We start from the raw sequence: 16,765 nt of genomic DNA, 5'->3' as shown, positions 1-16,765 counted from the left end.
ACGTGTGGCTAGTGCAACCGAGGAACTGATTTTTAAATTTTATTTACTTGTAATTTGTTTAAGTTTAAACAGTCATATGTGACTAGTGGCTGCATATCGGACAGTGCAGATCTATAATATACCACCTAAGTAAAAACAGTGAGCTTGCCTGGCAACACGGCTTCCTGCCCACATTCTGTTTCCTCCTGGCCACATCACTGCCCCTAAACCCCTCCTGTAGAAATTCTGGAGCTATTGCTGACCTTGGAGTCAGAGAGGTCTGGTTTTAAATCCTGTGGGCAAATTTCTTCATCTCTCTGAGCCTCATTTTCCTTTTCTGTAAAATGGGTCTCATAAAGTACCCATCTTATCGGGTTGTTGGGGGGGATTCTGAAATGAGATCGTACTTGTAAAGGGTTTCACACAGTGCCTGACATACATGCACTCAGATGTTAGCTGCTGGTTTTCTGTCTTGCAGATTTGGGAGTGAAGTATTCTGAAGTTTTGAAATCAGTAATTATCTCCACCACTTCTTAGGGCAAACATGACCACACCCTTTACTGAGCTGTATTTAGAGCTTGCAGTGAAGATGCAGGAAATGGAGAAGTTGAGGTTTTTTTTTTTTTCTTGCTGAGTAAATCACTCCTGAGTTCATTATAACCTCATCTGGCTCGGTAGGGCCTGTTGGCATTTCTCTGTTTGCAAACCCTCTGTCTGTATATAAAGGCAGGGAAGGGCTGTGTACCTGGCAGAGGTCCTCAGGGCCTTTAATTTAATGCGTAAAAGAAAAAAACCTTTTAGAGATGTTTACACCAGTGTAAGGGGAGACTGAGTTGCTTCATAAGGGCCGTCTTTTTATGTTCACCTTGTTTGAGTCGCCCCTTCTTTTTCCGGAGTGACTACCAGAGAAGTACCTCATTTGCCTCTAGTCTGCCTTTTAGCAGCAGCTTCGTACTGGCTTCTGTCCCTTCCCAAGACTTGGCCATATTTGGGTTCTTCCTACCTGCCTACTTGCTGAATATGGCCCACCTGTCTTAGCCAGACCTTGGGGGCCACCTGGGACTTGGCCCAGCAGAGTGACCTGCTCTGTGCCCAGTGTCTCCCCGCCTGGATTCCCTGGCTTCTTTGAACACATCCTGTGCTCCTCTTTCTTGCTGTTGGTCCCGCTTGGAAGAGCTTCTGTGCCGTTTTTGGCCTTATCGAAATCTTTCTCATCCTTCAGGGCCTCACCAGAAAGTTACCTCATTTCTGGACCCTCATCTGCCTACCAGGTCAGATGTCCTTGGGCATTTTTTCCAAGTTCATGTTGATTCTACCTAGTACTTACTACATTCTACCTTAAGTGGTTGCCCTTGGGCTTTGAAGCCTGGCTCTGCCACTTCCTAGCTCTATTACTCTGGGCAAGTTACTCTTGTTCCTTGACACTTAGTTTTCTTACCTGTAAAATGGGTAGAGTAATACTCTTCTATTAAAGTTGTGGAGGATTAAAAGAGAAAATATATGTAAAGGGCTTAGCACAAAATGAATGCTGAATAAAACTCTCTTACGTATCTATCGGAGCCAACCTAGTAATTTCCAGCAGAGTACCCTGCTGACAGCGACACTCAGATGTTTCAGAAAATATAAGAAACCTATATCTTCGCTTTGATAATGCAATAGACAAGAGTGAAATGCTTTTCAGCTTTCAGCGTGTAAATAATTTGAGAGAACACAGTATACATACTCAACGAATATGACGACTGCTCTGTGCCAGGCACTGCTGGGGGGTAGAGATACACCTATGACCTTGCCCGAAAATTGTTTAGTCTAGAGGAGGAAGAGACAAGTAACTAGAAATCTGTGTGATCTGTGCCATGATAGATGTCAGCACAAGAGTTTGAGGGGGGCCTGGGGAAGGCCTCTGATTCTCATTTGGAGTAGGAAGACAGAATCAGGGGGAGGCTTTTGATACAGGTGACCCCCAAGCTGAGACCTGAGTTTTATTTTACTTACTTAACAAGCATTTTTATGGTACAACCAGGCACTATTCTAGTGCTTTACAAAGACTCTTAATCCTCCCAACAGCCCAATGACGTAGTTATTCAATACTAGTCCATCTAACAGTGAGGGAATTACTGCTATAATTCCCATTTTGCAGATGGGGAAACTGAGGTGCAGAACGGTTAAGCCATTTGCCCCCATCTTACAACTATCAAGAGGTACAACTGGGAGTTGAGCCCAGGTAGTCTGGCTCCGGAGTCTGTACCCTTAATCCACAGTGCTGAGCTGTCTCTCACAGCATTTTAGGGTTTCCTTTTCAGAGTCCATAATGGGTGTGTGTTATCAATTACTTTGAAGATTATTCTACCTATAGCTTTAGGACTCAGGATGAACCAGAAAAAGCAACAAAAATCTAGGCTGTCCTCTGAGCTGCTTCAGGAGGCCCAGGAGGCCTCCCTTTATTTCAAGAGGAGTTGGACCCGCCAACGACATGAAGTTGTTGGGCGGTGGACTCAGCCGGGGGCCGCTGATTCGTCAGCAGAGGAAAGTATGTGGGGGGCAGGCGGGGTGTGGTTCCCAAGGGTCTGACACAGTTTGTCCGAGGTGACAACCACATGACACATGTTTGTTTTGCTGGAGAAACCCCCTCTGTCAGGGTCGCCCCAGTAATGGCTCTGCAACCCACACGATTGCACCTCAGGAAAGGGGGCTGTGTGCAGTAGGAGGCTGGAAAGGCTTCGAGATTAGTTCACAGGGAGACCTCAGTGTCGCTTCTGAGGCCCGGCTTGCCCCAGCCCGGGCGGCAGCTCCGGCAGCTGAGGAGGAGGCCATTAAGGAAGTCTTTGAGTTTGGTTTAATGGTCCCTCTTTGTTTTGAAGTGATTGTTTACTGAACCTTCAAAGCCAGCTCTGCAGCAGGGTGTGATCTGGGGCCTGGATAATTGGATGAAGCACCCCAATAGGAAGCAAGTAGCGGGGAGCAGGGCCAGGAGTAGCTAGCTGATGGCCAGGCCCTTGGCGTCCGGGCACTGGGAGGCTCTGAGCTGCTGCTGGGGGGGGAGGGGATCATCTTGCAACCGGGAGTAGACCTGAAGCAAGGATCCCCTGGAACCTGGCCTCTTTGATGTTGTGCTGGCCTTAATTAGGGACACCCTAATTAAATCACCAAGGAGAGAGCTTTCCTCTACATTTAGCATAAAGCAGTAGCAAATGTTTTGAGAGCATTTCATGAGGGATTACTTCTCCAAGATTATGTAAGTAATAGAAAGTTAATGAAAGGAAAACTAAAACCTCAGGCAAGTAAAAAATAAAAGTCACCCATAACCACTTGATTACAAAGTGGGTTATGGACACACGTTTTAGATGAAGGCTCTTGCGGCCTGTGCCCTGCCAGAAGTTTCTTTTAACACTTAGCTTTTTACTTGCGCTTTCTGTGCGTGTAATTAGAAGCCAGGTCAGTTTTAATGGCCGTGTGGTGGTCCATTGTTTTGTTTGTTTGTAGTTAATTCATTTAGTTGACACACATTTGAGGACCTGCCGTGTGCCAGGTTCTGTGTTAAGTGCTGGGGACACAGCAGTAAATAAAATGGACACAGATCTCTGCCCTCTTGGAACTTACATTCTAGTGGAGAGGGGGTGGGGGTCTGGGACAGACAAACTGAATAAGTCAATTGTGTTATATTTTAGAAGGATATGTGCAATGGGAAAAAATAAAGCAGGCCCAGTGTGGCAGTTTTTAAATAGGGAAGGCTTCACAGAGAAGGGGACATTTGAGCAACAGCTTATGAAGTATGTGGATATTAGAGAAATAATGAATGTTCCAGGCAAGCGAAGAACATGTGCAAAGGCCCTGAGGTGGGAGCCAGTTACATACTGATTTGTGATTAGGCTGTGTCCCGTTTTTCACTAATTATAAGCAGCACTCCAGTGAATATATCCTTGTAGCTACACGTTGATTTACACTGGTGGTTTCCCCAGAAGGATTTATCCTGGGTCAAAGGTACATACTTTCATGGCTCTTGAAACCCATTGCCAGATGCCTTTCAGAAAATGTGTATGAGTTCACATTCCCATGTGCAAGTGCTTATCACCAGGGATTACTTCTGAAGGAGCAAGGTCTGAACATCAGGACTGAGAAATTGCTGAGACCACAGCATCCAAGACTTCAGAGGGATGTGGCATCTTATCTAGAGCGATAATTCTCAAATCTGTATGTGATTTTAGCCATGAGAGCATGAGTTTCCCCTGGGGAATGTGTTAAATGCAGACCCCTGGGTCCCACCCCCAGAGATTCTGATGTGCAGATCTGGGGCGGGGCTCAGGCATCTGCAGGTTTAGCAGACATTCCCCGGTGGTGAGTCTCTGGGAGGTCGTGCTGGGAGTGTACCATGAGTAAGTAGAAGTGGGGGTGGCTCTTGGGCCCCCCTGAGCCACCAGGAGCCTCCTCTGCAGCTCAGGAAGTGAGTAGGAAGGATCTCCCTGCTCTTCCCACCCCGTCACCGCCCCCCAGATCCCACCTTCCCTGGATGTGTTCCAGGTGAACAGAATGACTCATGTCTGAATGGAGCATAGTCTTCTATACTTCCTATCCTTTGCTAATTCTCTTTCTTCTGCAGGGAATGCTTCCTCCTGTCCTTTCTTTCCTTCCTCTTGGCCCAGAAAATTCCCTTTTGTCCTTTTAAGACCTCGGTGAGGAATCACCCCCCTCCAGAAATTTGCACCAACCCCACCTTCCAGCGCTTTATATCTGGAATGTGGCGCCCTCCGAAGGCTTTGGGATTGGTGGCTTACGCAGCAGCATTCCTCAACACTCTGGCCTGTTTTAACAACCCCCCCGCCCCCCGGTGCCTGTGCATAGTAGGTGCTCATTAAATGTCCCAGTCAGGGTGGCTGGCCTTGTATGTTGACTCATTAAAATAGCAATTGCTGGCATTTCTGGAGTTCTAAGTTTCTAAGTGCTAGTCATCCTTCTATGCCCTTGTATTCTTTCACTTACTCTCGTTAACATCCTTTGAGGTGGGAACTACCGGGGCTATCCTTTACAGGTGAAGACAGAGCGGCAATGGATAACTGAGTCACTTAGGTCTCCAGCGGGGAGATCTGAAGTTGGGCAGCCTGACTCAACCCACTAGACCACACTGATCCTTTTAGACACTGGATTAGACTGCCCATCAGGGCCCTCTATCCAGGCAAAGAGAAGGACATTCAGTGGAAAGACACTAAAAAAGGGCAATGACTATAGAAGTAACAAACACGGCCCTTTTTTGTGGTACCCACCCAGGTGTCATTCCTAATAGCCCGGCTGGGAATTGGGGCTTGTGGAGTTCAGTGGAAGGGGAAATCTGTTTAGTGGAAGGTGGCAGTGCCCACGAAGTGTGCACAGAGCCGTAAGGTCCTTTTCACAGGCATATTTATTGCTGGTGAGCTTGAGTAGGTGGGTGAGGGTGGGCGTGCAAGGAGGCAACCACTGATTATCCGAGTGGCTGCCATCCACTTGATGGACAGGGATAATTAGTGGATTAGGCAAGCCCCAATCAGAAAATAAAAGCCCAGGAATGGTTTTGATGATGGCTGGGCTTACGCAGCGCCTTTCATCAGAGGATCTTGGGAGCCCTTCATCTTGTAGGATGGGGTGGGGAAGGATGGCTTTGGGGACAAAGCTGTGACAGGCACCCACTTCTGGAAGCTGCACATTCCTGCCTTGTGCTTCAAGAAGCATGGAGTCCAGAGGCACTCCTGCTTTGGTCAGAAACTTCCTCTTGAAGCTTTGCTTTTCGTTTCCCTAAAGCCTGAGGTCACTAAGGGGTGTCCCTAGAAGAAGAAGGAGAGGGATGATATGGACTGTGTTCCTCACACCCACCCTGGGGAGAGACCCGGTGGCAGGGGTGGTGGCAGCAGCCTATAGAGATGCTCCAGACAGGCTCTCCAACCTCCTGGGAGAAGCAGATCAGTTCTAGTATCCACAGGAAACCTGAAGACTTCACAGAATTATCCATAATCACACTGCTAATGGTGGTGACTGAACATTTCCCGTGCATTTCTATCAGACGTTTTTTGCACCAAGAGCTTTTCTTTGTTTTGTGTTTTCTTTTTTCACATGGTTGAGAATCTTGACCATTCCTAGGTCGACGTTACAGCTTGTCCAGGGCCTTTGCAGTTGTAATCGGGGGTTATGTGTTCGGAGCCCTTGGTCTCCACTTTACTTTGTCTGGGCTCCTACTGAACCCAGTATAAAGCAGGACCCAGCCTGCCTACTGAGTGGCTTTCTGCAGCCCTGGGGCTGGGCCGGGAGGCTGGGTCTGTGCATCTTGCTGCTTGCACTTAGCAGAATCAGGGCAGTGCTTGGGCCACAAAATCAGGCAGATTTAGGATCAAGTTTCAGCCTAGACCACTAGGATGCAACCTTCCTGGTCCTTGGTTTCTTCAGCTGTGAGATAATTAGGAGCACCCGCCTCACTGGGTTTTTGTGAACAGGTGATACATGTGTGTATCAAGCTGTGCTCCTCCGTGTGTGGTCTATGGACCAGCAGCCTCGGCCTTACTCAGATTAAACATGCAACATCCAGGCCCCACCTCAGACCAAGGGAATCAGAACCTGCATTTTTGCAAGATCCCCGGGTGATGGATATGAAAGTTAACATTGGAGAAATGCTGATCTATGTATCGGGCATCTAGCAACCGTTTAGAACGTGGTGATGCTGAATGATGATGGTGGTGACAGTGATGCTTGTCAAGGTGAAAATAAGGGCTTGGGAGAGGACCTGTCCAGTCGTATATCCAAGACTTGGATTCTCATCAGCCATGACCACTGGTGAGCCAGCCTCTGTCTGGAAGTTTTGAGCTGGAACCCGACTCCCTATAGCCTGTCCCCGCTGGTCCCTGTTTCATTCTCAGCTGAGCCGAATTCTGCCTCCTCGTGAGAGTCCCCTCCAGTCTCTGGCTCCTCTCAGACGGTCCCTTCTCTCACCAAGGCTCCCGGCTCCTCTCTGTTCCCCAAGTGGCCGCACTGGTGTCTGATTCCCTCAGCTGTCCCCCGAGGTTCTGCCATCACAGCGGCGGGGCTGGGAGAAGCAGTTGCTGCATTATTTATGGGGCATCGTTAACCAGCCGGACTGATGAGTTACACGCAGTTTATTCTGCTGCGCCGTGTGTGGGATGCCATCCCAGGCCTCTGTTTAATACAAAACAAAGCAAAGCAAAACAGAGCCCCCAGTCAGCATGACCCCTGGCTGAGCCCTGCACTCGGGTTAGGCAAGTGGCCTGCCCAGCCGTCTGGCTGTGGGGAAAGCAGAGGAGAGGACAGGAACTCGGGGGTGTTCTTGGAGCTCAACCTTGAGGGTAGGCAGGGCAGCCCACTTGCATGTTTGCTTAGGTGGCCACCAAACTCTTGGGGAGTCGACGGAGATCAGATGGCCTTTTTCCGTCAGAAGTAAGAGAATAACTTCATTCTCCTCCCCACTCCCCAAGGGACCAGGCTGCTGTCAGGTATGCGATGCGGTAGCCAGCTTCTCTTGTCACCATGCTGGTTTGGGATTATGTCACTCGCCATCTGGATGAAGGCCCCGTTTGTAGTTCAACGCTGGATCTTGGCCTGGATGGCCGCCCATGGTCCCCTTGTCCATCCTTCCATCTCCTGCTTCTCCCAGCATAAATGTGCCACTCCGATGTCCGTCGGAGGAGCCCACTTGTGCTGTTTCTGCTTCCCTGTCTTTGTTCCTCTTATGGGAAACGCTTTTCCTTCCTCCCTCCATTTTTCTGTCCTCGAGCCCACAGTTCAGCGGGGGAGACTCAGGCTCAGAGACGGCCAACTGCGTGATATGAGGGAAGCAGATGGGTCCCAGGATACTCTGCAGAAGGTGACATTTGAGCTGGGTGGTGACGGCCGAGTAGGAGTTTTCCAGATCGCTGAATCCCCCTGGAGGTTAGAAGAGAGAACAGCCTTCGGAGGGGCTGTGTGGTGGGCGCCCCGACTGGTGGCTGCAGAGTTAGAGCCCGTCTTCAGGGAAGCCCCATCTCTCTCCCTGCAGGGAAGTGGAGACGGTCAGGCAGCTAGATGCAGAGAGCCCTCCACGTGCTTGCTGGGTTTTTTTTTTATTGTTGTTGTTGTTTTTTGCGGTATGCGGGCCTCTCACTGTTGTGGCCTCTCCCGTTGCGGAGCACAGGCTCCAGACGTGCAGGCTCAGCGGCCATGGCTCACGGGCCCAGCCGCTCCGCGGCACGTGGGATCCTCCCGGACCAGGGCACGAACCCGTGTCCCCTGCATCGGCAGGCGGACTCCCAACCACTGTGCCACCAGGGAAGCCCCTCCACGTGCTTGTAAACACACCAGCTTTGACGGGGAACTCTTCCATTCTCCCAGAACCCTGTGTGATCTGAGTTCTATTCTCAACAAACTGTCAGGGCTTCACAACCTCCCTGCCCGCCTCTCCAAAGAAATTCAGGGGGTTCCAGAGGGAGGAGAGCCTGTTTCCCTTCACCTGTGACTTTGGACTTGGCAGAGCCCAGGCGCTCAGTGGGCGTCTTATTTTCGTTGACTTTGGTATGTCTGGAAAGCTGTGAAACCCTTCCGTGTTCTCTGGTGAACTCCGCAGTGGGGTCTGTGTTGAGGCTTTCTCATAGCTCTGGGGATGCATGGTGAATAGAGCCCGCCAGACACATAGCCTCAGGAGACAGCTTTCTGGGACTTCTTGGTGGGCGGCACAGATTAGAAAATTAAGGACCACATTGGACTTGCTTTCTGAAAGGATTCTCAGTGTACACAGTGTCTCGACTGGCAAATTTCTTCTGAAATTTGAGTCTGCTCCCCTTTGCCCAGCCTTGTCGTCTAGAACAACCCAGCGCTTTTTCTCTCAATTACCATTTTATCTTCCTACGGGTGCCTTCTCCCTCCTTCCTCACTTCCTCCAAGCGTTTGAATTTTTGTAGTAAAACTTTCAGGTGGGTAGAAACTTTTTGTTTTTCCTTGAAAGAAACTTTAAAAAAAAAAAATCTGAAACAACCCAACATCACCTTGCCTTTAAATTTTAATAACATTTATACACTTAAAAAAAAATTCTCAACAAGGAGGTTTTTGTCTTCTGTTCTTAGAAGTTCTTCTTTTTTTTTTTTTTTAAAGAATCCATTAAATTATATATTGCCTAAAACAGGTGGGCCTGACACTCTTTGAGAGACTGTCAAATATCATCAAGTGGGGAGAGAGCTGCGGTTGGCAGCCTTCTTCTGGCTGAGTGGGTGTTCGTAGGCAGAGAGCTGGGTGCTGTACCCCCTAACTGGAGCGGGGACCCTCCTTTTGTTGCTAATTTGGTAAAGACTGGAATGAGGCTCCCAGTGGGGGCAGATAGATAAGTAGTTTTTAAAGTGGTTTGAGCAGCTGTTTTCAGGCACATTCATCTGGGGTTTAAGTACTCCACCTGCCATGTACTTGGGAACGGCAGAGACATTGACTGATACTGTGTGTCCCACTGCCATGCTCTGTGTCTGCTTTAACTATGGTGAACTCATAGTGAGATGCACAGTCCGAACTGTACTTAGGACTAAGAATGAGGGATCCCAGCCTGGGTGGACCATCTGACCTTGAGAGTTTTAAACATCTCTCCCAGCATCCCGAAGGAGATTCCTGGGAGCCTGCAGACGCTGGGATCAATCCTGTCAAAGGTCATTGGACACTTACTGAGTGCCTGGCACTGCTCTGAGCACTTTAGATGTCTGACTTCATTTCTTCCTCACACCAGCCCTGGGCAGTGGTGACTTACCCAGGCAGAGGTCGGATGACCTGCCCGGTGTCCCATGGCAGACGGGAGAGCTAGGATTCTAGCCAGGAGATGGGCCCCTGGAGTTTGTGTTCCTTATTCCTTCCCAACATTCTTTCAGTGTTCCGTGATGTCAGTGTTCAATAACAGTGATGGAATTATGCATTTTTTTTGTTGGTCGTTATAAGAAACTGGCCTGAGAGGTCAAGTGACTTACCCCCCATAATTTACTGCCGGGGCTGTGGCTAGAACTCAGGATTTGGGGCTCCCTGTGCAGGCCTTTGGCCATTCTGGCGTGTTTTCAGTGAATGTGCCTCACCTTTTTCTTTTTTAATTTAATTAATTAATTTATTTTTGGCCGCAGTGGGTCTTCGTTGCTGCATGCAGGCTTTCTCTAGTTGCGGTGAGCGGGGGGCTACTCTTCGTTGCGGTGTGCAGGCTTCTCGTTGTGGTGGCTTCTCGTTGTGGAGCACGGGCTCTGGGCACGCAGGCTTCAGCAGTTGTGGCTCGCGGGCTCTAGAGCGCAGGCTCAGGAGTTGCAGTGCACGGGCTTAGTTGCTCCGTGGCGTGTGGGATCTTCCTGGACCACGGCTCGAACCCCTGTCTCCTGCATTGGCAGGCGGATTCTTAACCACTGAACCACCAGGGAAGCCCCTCACCTTTTTCTTAAGAAATATTATGGATCATCTCAGTGACCTTCTCCAGGGGTTCCGTGGATGGGAGTGGCTGCAGCTGGGGAGAGGAGGACCTGGCTCTCGTGTCCTATGTGCAGATGAGCGATGATGGTTCCTTTGGCTAGAAGTTGATGGTCCGTGTCTCTGAACATCCTCAGGCCTTTCCTAAAGCTTCTCATACTGTCTTGTGGACCAGAAAGAGAAGGGATGCCTGGCTGAGGCTGTGATTGGTTAGTTGCACTCTTGTGCTCTTAAGGATGCTTAACTGATTTCCATCTGGACAGAGATCTCTAGTGACCAGCCAGAGGACTCTGATCTCAGCCTTTACCCTTAATTACTTGGATGTAGATGTAGAAGGCATGTTCATACCAGGACTTGATAAGAAAATGGTAAGTATATTAATTAGGTGCTATACTTGGGATTCCCCACAGTGGAAAGGTAGCCTGAGCCCTCACAAGGTTTCATTCAACACAAATAAAGTTATGCTTTTGGGTTGAAGAGAACCCCTGGGCCACAAAGATGGGATGGAGGCTAAGTGGTTTAGCAGATGATGACAGGACCTGTGCATGGATGTTGGTGTCAGTAGCTCAGATGTAGCTGCCAAAGGACTTCTGCCAGTAGCCAGCCAGACAGCATCCCTGGCCTGGTGCGGCTCAGTGTCCTGTTGGGAGCACGCTGCCGCTTGCAGGAATAAATCCAGCGCCTGCAGTTGGGCCAAGCAGGTCCCAAATGCAGAACTGATGGTTGTGATCTAGCAGCATGCACGAAACAGACTTTAGGGTTTGGGTGTATTGTAAATTCACGGTGCTGTTGTTGCCAGAAATGCTAATTTGATCTTAAAGTTTTTTAATGTAATGACTTCATTGTTTTTATAAAAATGATACATGACCCTTATTTAAAAAAACAAAACAAAACTATGGCCATGGGGGAAAGTACAAACAAGAAAACAACACATTGGTCCAAATCTTAGCTCCCAGAAATATTCCATTATAATATTTGGTAGACGGTTTTCCAGATGTCTCTGTGCACATTTTCAGACAGACTTGATAGCTCGAGAAATGTATACATGGGCACTTTTATTAACATGTTCTATGCAAGATATTTTCAAAATAAAAATATATTTAATTTTACTTTCACTGAACGGAAGAATTGAAACTGAAGTGAAGTAATACTGAAGAAATTGCAGAACTTCAGATAACTGTTTCTTCACTAGAAGAAATCAGTTTCTCAGACATTCTTCTAAGGCAGTGGTTCTTAACTGGGGGTGACTTTGCCCTGTAGGAGCCATCTGGCAGTGTCTGGAGACATTTTGTCACATCCAGTGGCATCTGTGAATGTTCCTGACATCTGGTGAATAGAGGTCAGGGATCCTGCTAAGCACCCTGCAACGTACAGGAACCCCTCCCCCACCCCCCCGCCCCAGCAAAAGAAAGAAAGGAAGAATTATCTGGCTCAAAATGTCAGTAGTGGCAAGGTAGAGAAACTGCTCCTAAGCATAAGAGAAAAAGATTATTAAAACCATTAGGAAGGTGAAATCATTGTTTTAGGTCAGTTTCAGTTTTAGACTATTTTGATGGGGCTTCTGTAATAAAAGATGAGATGATTAACTTCATTACAGTTTTCCCATCCCCTCTCCTAATGACAAAATCAAGAGGTGTCATACGTTATTTTTACCTTGTCAAGGTTCGTAACATTCACATTCTAGCCTGCAGCTGTAACCGCCCCCCGCCCTAGTTTGCCCCCATCAGAATTGCACCTGCAGTTTTGAGTTCGTGTCTGAGCACCATACTTAGAAGAAAAGTAGAGACATGTGATGGAGTGTCCCCAAGATGCTATGGGGATGTGAGGCAGGGGCCCGTGTAGACACAGAATTCCGTCTGGGAGCTGAAAGAAGGAAAGCTGTGGATGAATGTGCTGCTATCCTCCGTTCTTTGAAAAGATGTGTGTGTGGAAGCAGGATTGATCTTAACTCTGTGGATCCCTAGAAGGTTAGAACTAGGGCTGCATGGACCTAAAGGACAGGGTGGCTGATGTAGGTAGGCTGCCGTGGAGGGTGATGAGTTTCCTGTCAGCTGCAATGTGCTGGGGAACCACCTGTAATCATGCTGTATGTAGGTGCTGGGCTCAAGCCATCAGCTGAAGCAGCTGTATTCAGGTAACTTCCCAACCTCGAGATTCTGCTAGTCTAATAATGCTTCCCAGTAGTCTCCTCTCCTGGAGAGGAGCCTCAGTCACTCTGGTTCCCCCCTCCCTGCCTTCTGGGATAAGGGTGAGAAGAGCCAGAGCCATGATCAGGTGGTTCAGGGTAGAGCCTTAAATGGTCTACATATCTTGAATTTGGACCCACCCATCTGTTGACTCAAAAAGTGATGCATCGATATATGGCTTAGATCTGCCAAACTTGTTCCACTTGGTATCTGTAGTGTTTACAGGATCACAGGGACGGAGCACATTCATTACCCATTTCTGGGCCAATACACTTGTATGTACAGTCATCTGGGCAACATGTCATAGACTGCAAAGGAAGAGAGCATATACTGTTTTCTGTATAATTGGAATTGAGTGTGCTGTCAATGTCTTCATCAGATGTCTATCACAGCATGACTTACTGACGTATGGCTTTGTTTTGTTATAGGGGAGCTATCCAGTTTGGGAAGATTTCATAAACAAAGCCGGAAAGCTACAGTCCCAGCTTCGGTAAGTAGAAGCATGTCATCCCTAGGAAAACGGCAGCATCCTTAGACAAAGGATGGAATAGGATGGACCCAAGAGGCAAATTAGCGTTAGTTTTGGAAGTGTTGCAGATAGAGAAGCATGCAGTGGCGTTGCCACTTACTAGCCATGTGTCCTGACCTCTGATTCCCGTATGTAAAATTAAACTCATATCCGCTCTGCCTCCTTCCACTGGAATTTTGAGAGTCAGATGAAGTATTATATGTAAGGTCAGAATGGGCCAGGTACATGGTAACAGTTAAATCTCACAACCCCAAGAGATTAATAGTCTTGTTACCCCATTTTGCTGATGAGATAACTGAGGCACAGATAAGCTGAATAACTTATCCAAAGTCACACAGCTAGTATTGATAAATGACAGAGCAGGGAATTGATCTGAGGCAGTCTGGCTCCACATCCTCCACAATGAGGATGCTAAAGTTTAAAATAATTAACTGATTAGCTGTCTTAAACATACAGAGTGAGACTTAAAGCAATCTTATCCCCACTGGTACAAAGTACCATATATATGTGTGTGTGTATATATATTTTTTAACAGTACGTAGGCCTCCTGAGGGCAGGGACCGTTTCCTTATTTTGTCAAACTACTAGTACCTGGCTGAGAGCACCGTAGGAGCCTCAAGCACAGGGTTTAATTTTCTGTGTTAGGGAGTGCATGAGGATAAGACCGTAGAAGAGGCAAATAGTCTTGGAGCGTGTAAGCTGAAGCACTCCTTTCTCCTGCTGATGGATGCGTGTTTGCTTGGCCCCATTAGAGAGAGCTAAGATGTCCTGTGAAAAAAGCAGTCAGTGAAATATGGCTCATCGGAAGTCGGTGTTTAAAAGCTCTTAATTCGTCACACTTGACCACAGTCTTGTTTTCACAGGAGCCCTGGTGACTGTGTAATACTCAAGGCACCTCTCCAGCTGTGGCTCATTAAATTTGGAAGATCGGCCTTGACTTGAATAAGAATAAACCCAGCACTTGTATCAGATATTAATTATAAATCAGAACGAGCCATTTGTAACTCTCAGAGTGTTTGATAAAGCTAACTTTTCCATGGTGCCAACTCTTTAAGAAATATACTTTGAAGTGGTGTGTTTGTTTTGTTTTGTTTTGGTTTTGGTTTAGTGTGTATGTCTCATTGTGGTTTTTTTTTTTTTGAGCAGAATGTTCTCTTGCTCTACTGGAAAATATCAGGCCTCTTTTTTTTTTTTTTTTTTTTGCGGTACGCGGGCCTCTCACTGTTGTGGCCTCTCCCGTTGCGGAGCATAGGCTCCGGATGCGCAGGCCCAGCGGCCATGGCTCACGGGCCCAGCCGCTCCATGGCATGTGGGATCTTCCCGGACTGGGGCACGAACCCGTGTCCCCTGCATCGGCAGGCGGACTCTCAACCACTGCGCCACCAGGGAAACCCCCAGGCCTCGTTTTGAAGTTTGGCTCTGAGGGACTATTGCCCAGGTTTTCCTGGGGACCACTCCATCACCTTCCGGGAACCTTTTGCTTCATAGCTACTCTTGCTTATGTTCAAAGGTCATTTCTTTCTTTTTTTTCCCTCTGATTTGAACTCATTCCTTTTTAGTCCTTATTCTCATCTTCATCCTTCAGCAATTTTGCATTGTTAGGAATGCTCAGTGGGGGCTGGATTCATGTGTGAAATACTTGGAAATTAGCATCAGGCTGTAAATTCTGTTACAGAGTTCTTGTGAGTGAGCCTGGGGCTTGCTTGCTTGTCCTGGGTAATCACGGCCCTGAGATGCAGCAGTGCTTACTTTTCATTCAGTGACATCTTGGACCACGACTCTAGGAACCAGGAGACCACAGAGTGCTCAAGGCATCTTCCAGTGCTCAAGGGGATGTGAAGAATTCAGAATAACTTCTAGGACAGCGAATGAGTATAGTAACTCCTCCTCATTCTCAGCTTTTAGGAATTCAGAAGATGCTGTTTAGGTAGCATTCTAACGTTGAAAAAAATAGTATCTCAGTTTCCCTATAATTATGATTTAGGGGGAAAAGTCACATAGCCTGGATCTTGTAGTAGGATGAACACGGCACTGTAAGTCATGCTGGGCTACTGGTCTCAGCCCTGGTATGAGCTAGTGATCTTGAAAATCACTATGTAGCTGTGGTCTCAGTTTTCCCAACTCTAAAATGAATTGTTTAACCTAGACGATCACTCTCCAAGATTCCTTCTGCCAATCCATATAGCTATATTGTTTTCCTACTCTAAAATCACTTTCACGTATACCATTTATATTTTTTAATAAATTGTTCTTTTAGGCAGAAATACCTTTTTCCTCATTGGTGAAATTTTAACCTGGTGATAATTTATACTGTTGGGTGGAATGGGGTGGGAAGAATTGCTAGCATTTATTGACTAGCGCTGCACGACCTGGACGTTATCGGGGGAGAGTGCTAATATGAGAAGGAGAAAGTTTTCTTAAGAATAACGTGGGTCCACAAAGCCAATGGTTGTCCATGTCCAGTCGGGTTCTCTCTCCTGGAGGGTTACTTTCAGTCCTCAGCAGCAGTTGCAGCCTTTTTGCTGTCTTGCATCTGCTAGTGTGAGACATTCCTCATGCTTTTGTTTTCTGTTTGCATCTTAGGACAACAGTAGTAGCAGCAGCTGCCTTCTTGGATGCCTTTCAGAAAGTGGCTGACATGGCCACCAACACACGTGGTAAGCAGGTGGAGGGATGGCTCCCAGCATTGACGGCGCTCAGCGTGTGGGCTCTTACCCTTGGGCGCTTTACAAGAATATAGAGCTTAAGTTATCAGAGCTTAGCTGACTCATATTTAAAAATATATAGATTTTTTAATTCTGTGGGATTCCACATCGTAGAAGCTGCAAATCGTTCTCTAGATAATAAAGTGCACGAGAAGAGTGAAAAATAAATGAAAGGAACCACTATTTATGCCTGAGATGGCTTGTTGTGTTTTTAAATTAATTAATCAATCAGTTAATTAATTGGCTGCCTTGGGTCTGCATTGCTGCACGCGGGCTTTCTCTAGTTGCGGCGAGCAGGGGCTACTCTTCTTTGTGGTGCGTGGGCTTCTCATTGCGGTGGCTTCTCTTGTTGCGGAGCACGGGCTCTAGGTGCGTGGGCTCAGTAGTTGTGGCTCGAGGGCTCTGGAGCACAGGCTCAGTAGTTGTGGCGCCCGGGCTTAGTTGCTCCATGGCATGTGGGATCTTCCCGGACTAGGGGTCAAACCGATGTCCCCTGCATTGGCGGGTGGATTCTTAACCACTGCGCCACCGGGGAAGTCCTGGCTTGATATGTTTTTGTGATCACTTTTAATGATGTGCTGGTTGTAGAGTCCTGAGCTGTGTGTTTGCTTGCAATTTGTTTTTCCCTCTCATGTGTCATCTTAAGATTTTCCTCAATCCCTTGTGGAATGAGAAGCAGTGAGAATGATGGGTTAGACCATTTTTTCTAGGTTCCCATAAAACGAGGAAACCTATTATAAGTAGCGTCCTATTGTGTTGTCTCTGTTTGTGTGTCTCCCACATTTGACTGCAAACCCCTACAGGTATAGACTAGACGGTGACGTGTGCGTGTCTGAACCCTCCCAAAACATAGTGCCTGGAACACAGTAAGTGTTTAAAGTATGTTGATTAAATCAATGAACAAAGGGAAATCTTTTGAAAATGTAATGGTTTTTCAGTGACTG

The 16,765-nt window shown here is 47.5% G+C and overlaps 1 protein-coding gene across 4 annotated transcripts in view; it reads left to right on the top strand.

Annotated features, from left to right (window-relative positions):
- The window catches only part of MTSS1 (MTSS I-BAR domain containing 1), a 165,044-nt gene that overhangs the window by 8,759 nt on the left and 139,520 nt on the right, over positions 1-16,765 (top strand). For all 4 annotated transcript variants that reach the window (XM_082858902.1, XM_082858903.1, XM_082858901.1 and 1 more), the window contains 2 exons: positions 13,016-13,077; positions 15,700-15,773. In XM_082858902.1, coding sequence (XP_082715028.1) covers positions 13,016-13,077; positions 15,700-15,773 — 136 coding nt within the window. The remainder of the gene's footprint in view (positions 1-13,015; positions 13,078-15,699; positions 15,774-16,765) is intronic.

Source organism: Leucopleurus acutus (assembly GCF_964270905.1).
Source record: "Leucopleurus acutus genome assembly, chromosome: 17".
Lineage (NCBI taxonomy): Eukaryota > Metazoa > Chordata > Mammalia > Artiodactyla > Delphinidae > Leucopleurus > Leucopleurus acutus.
This window is presented reverse-complemented; position numbering and strand designations above follow the sequence as displayed.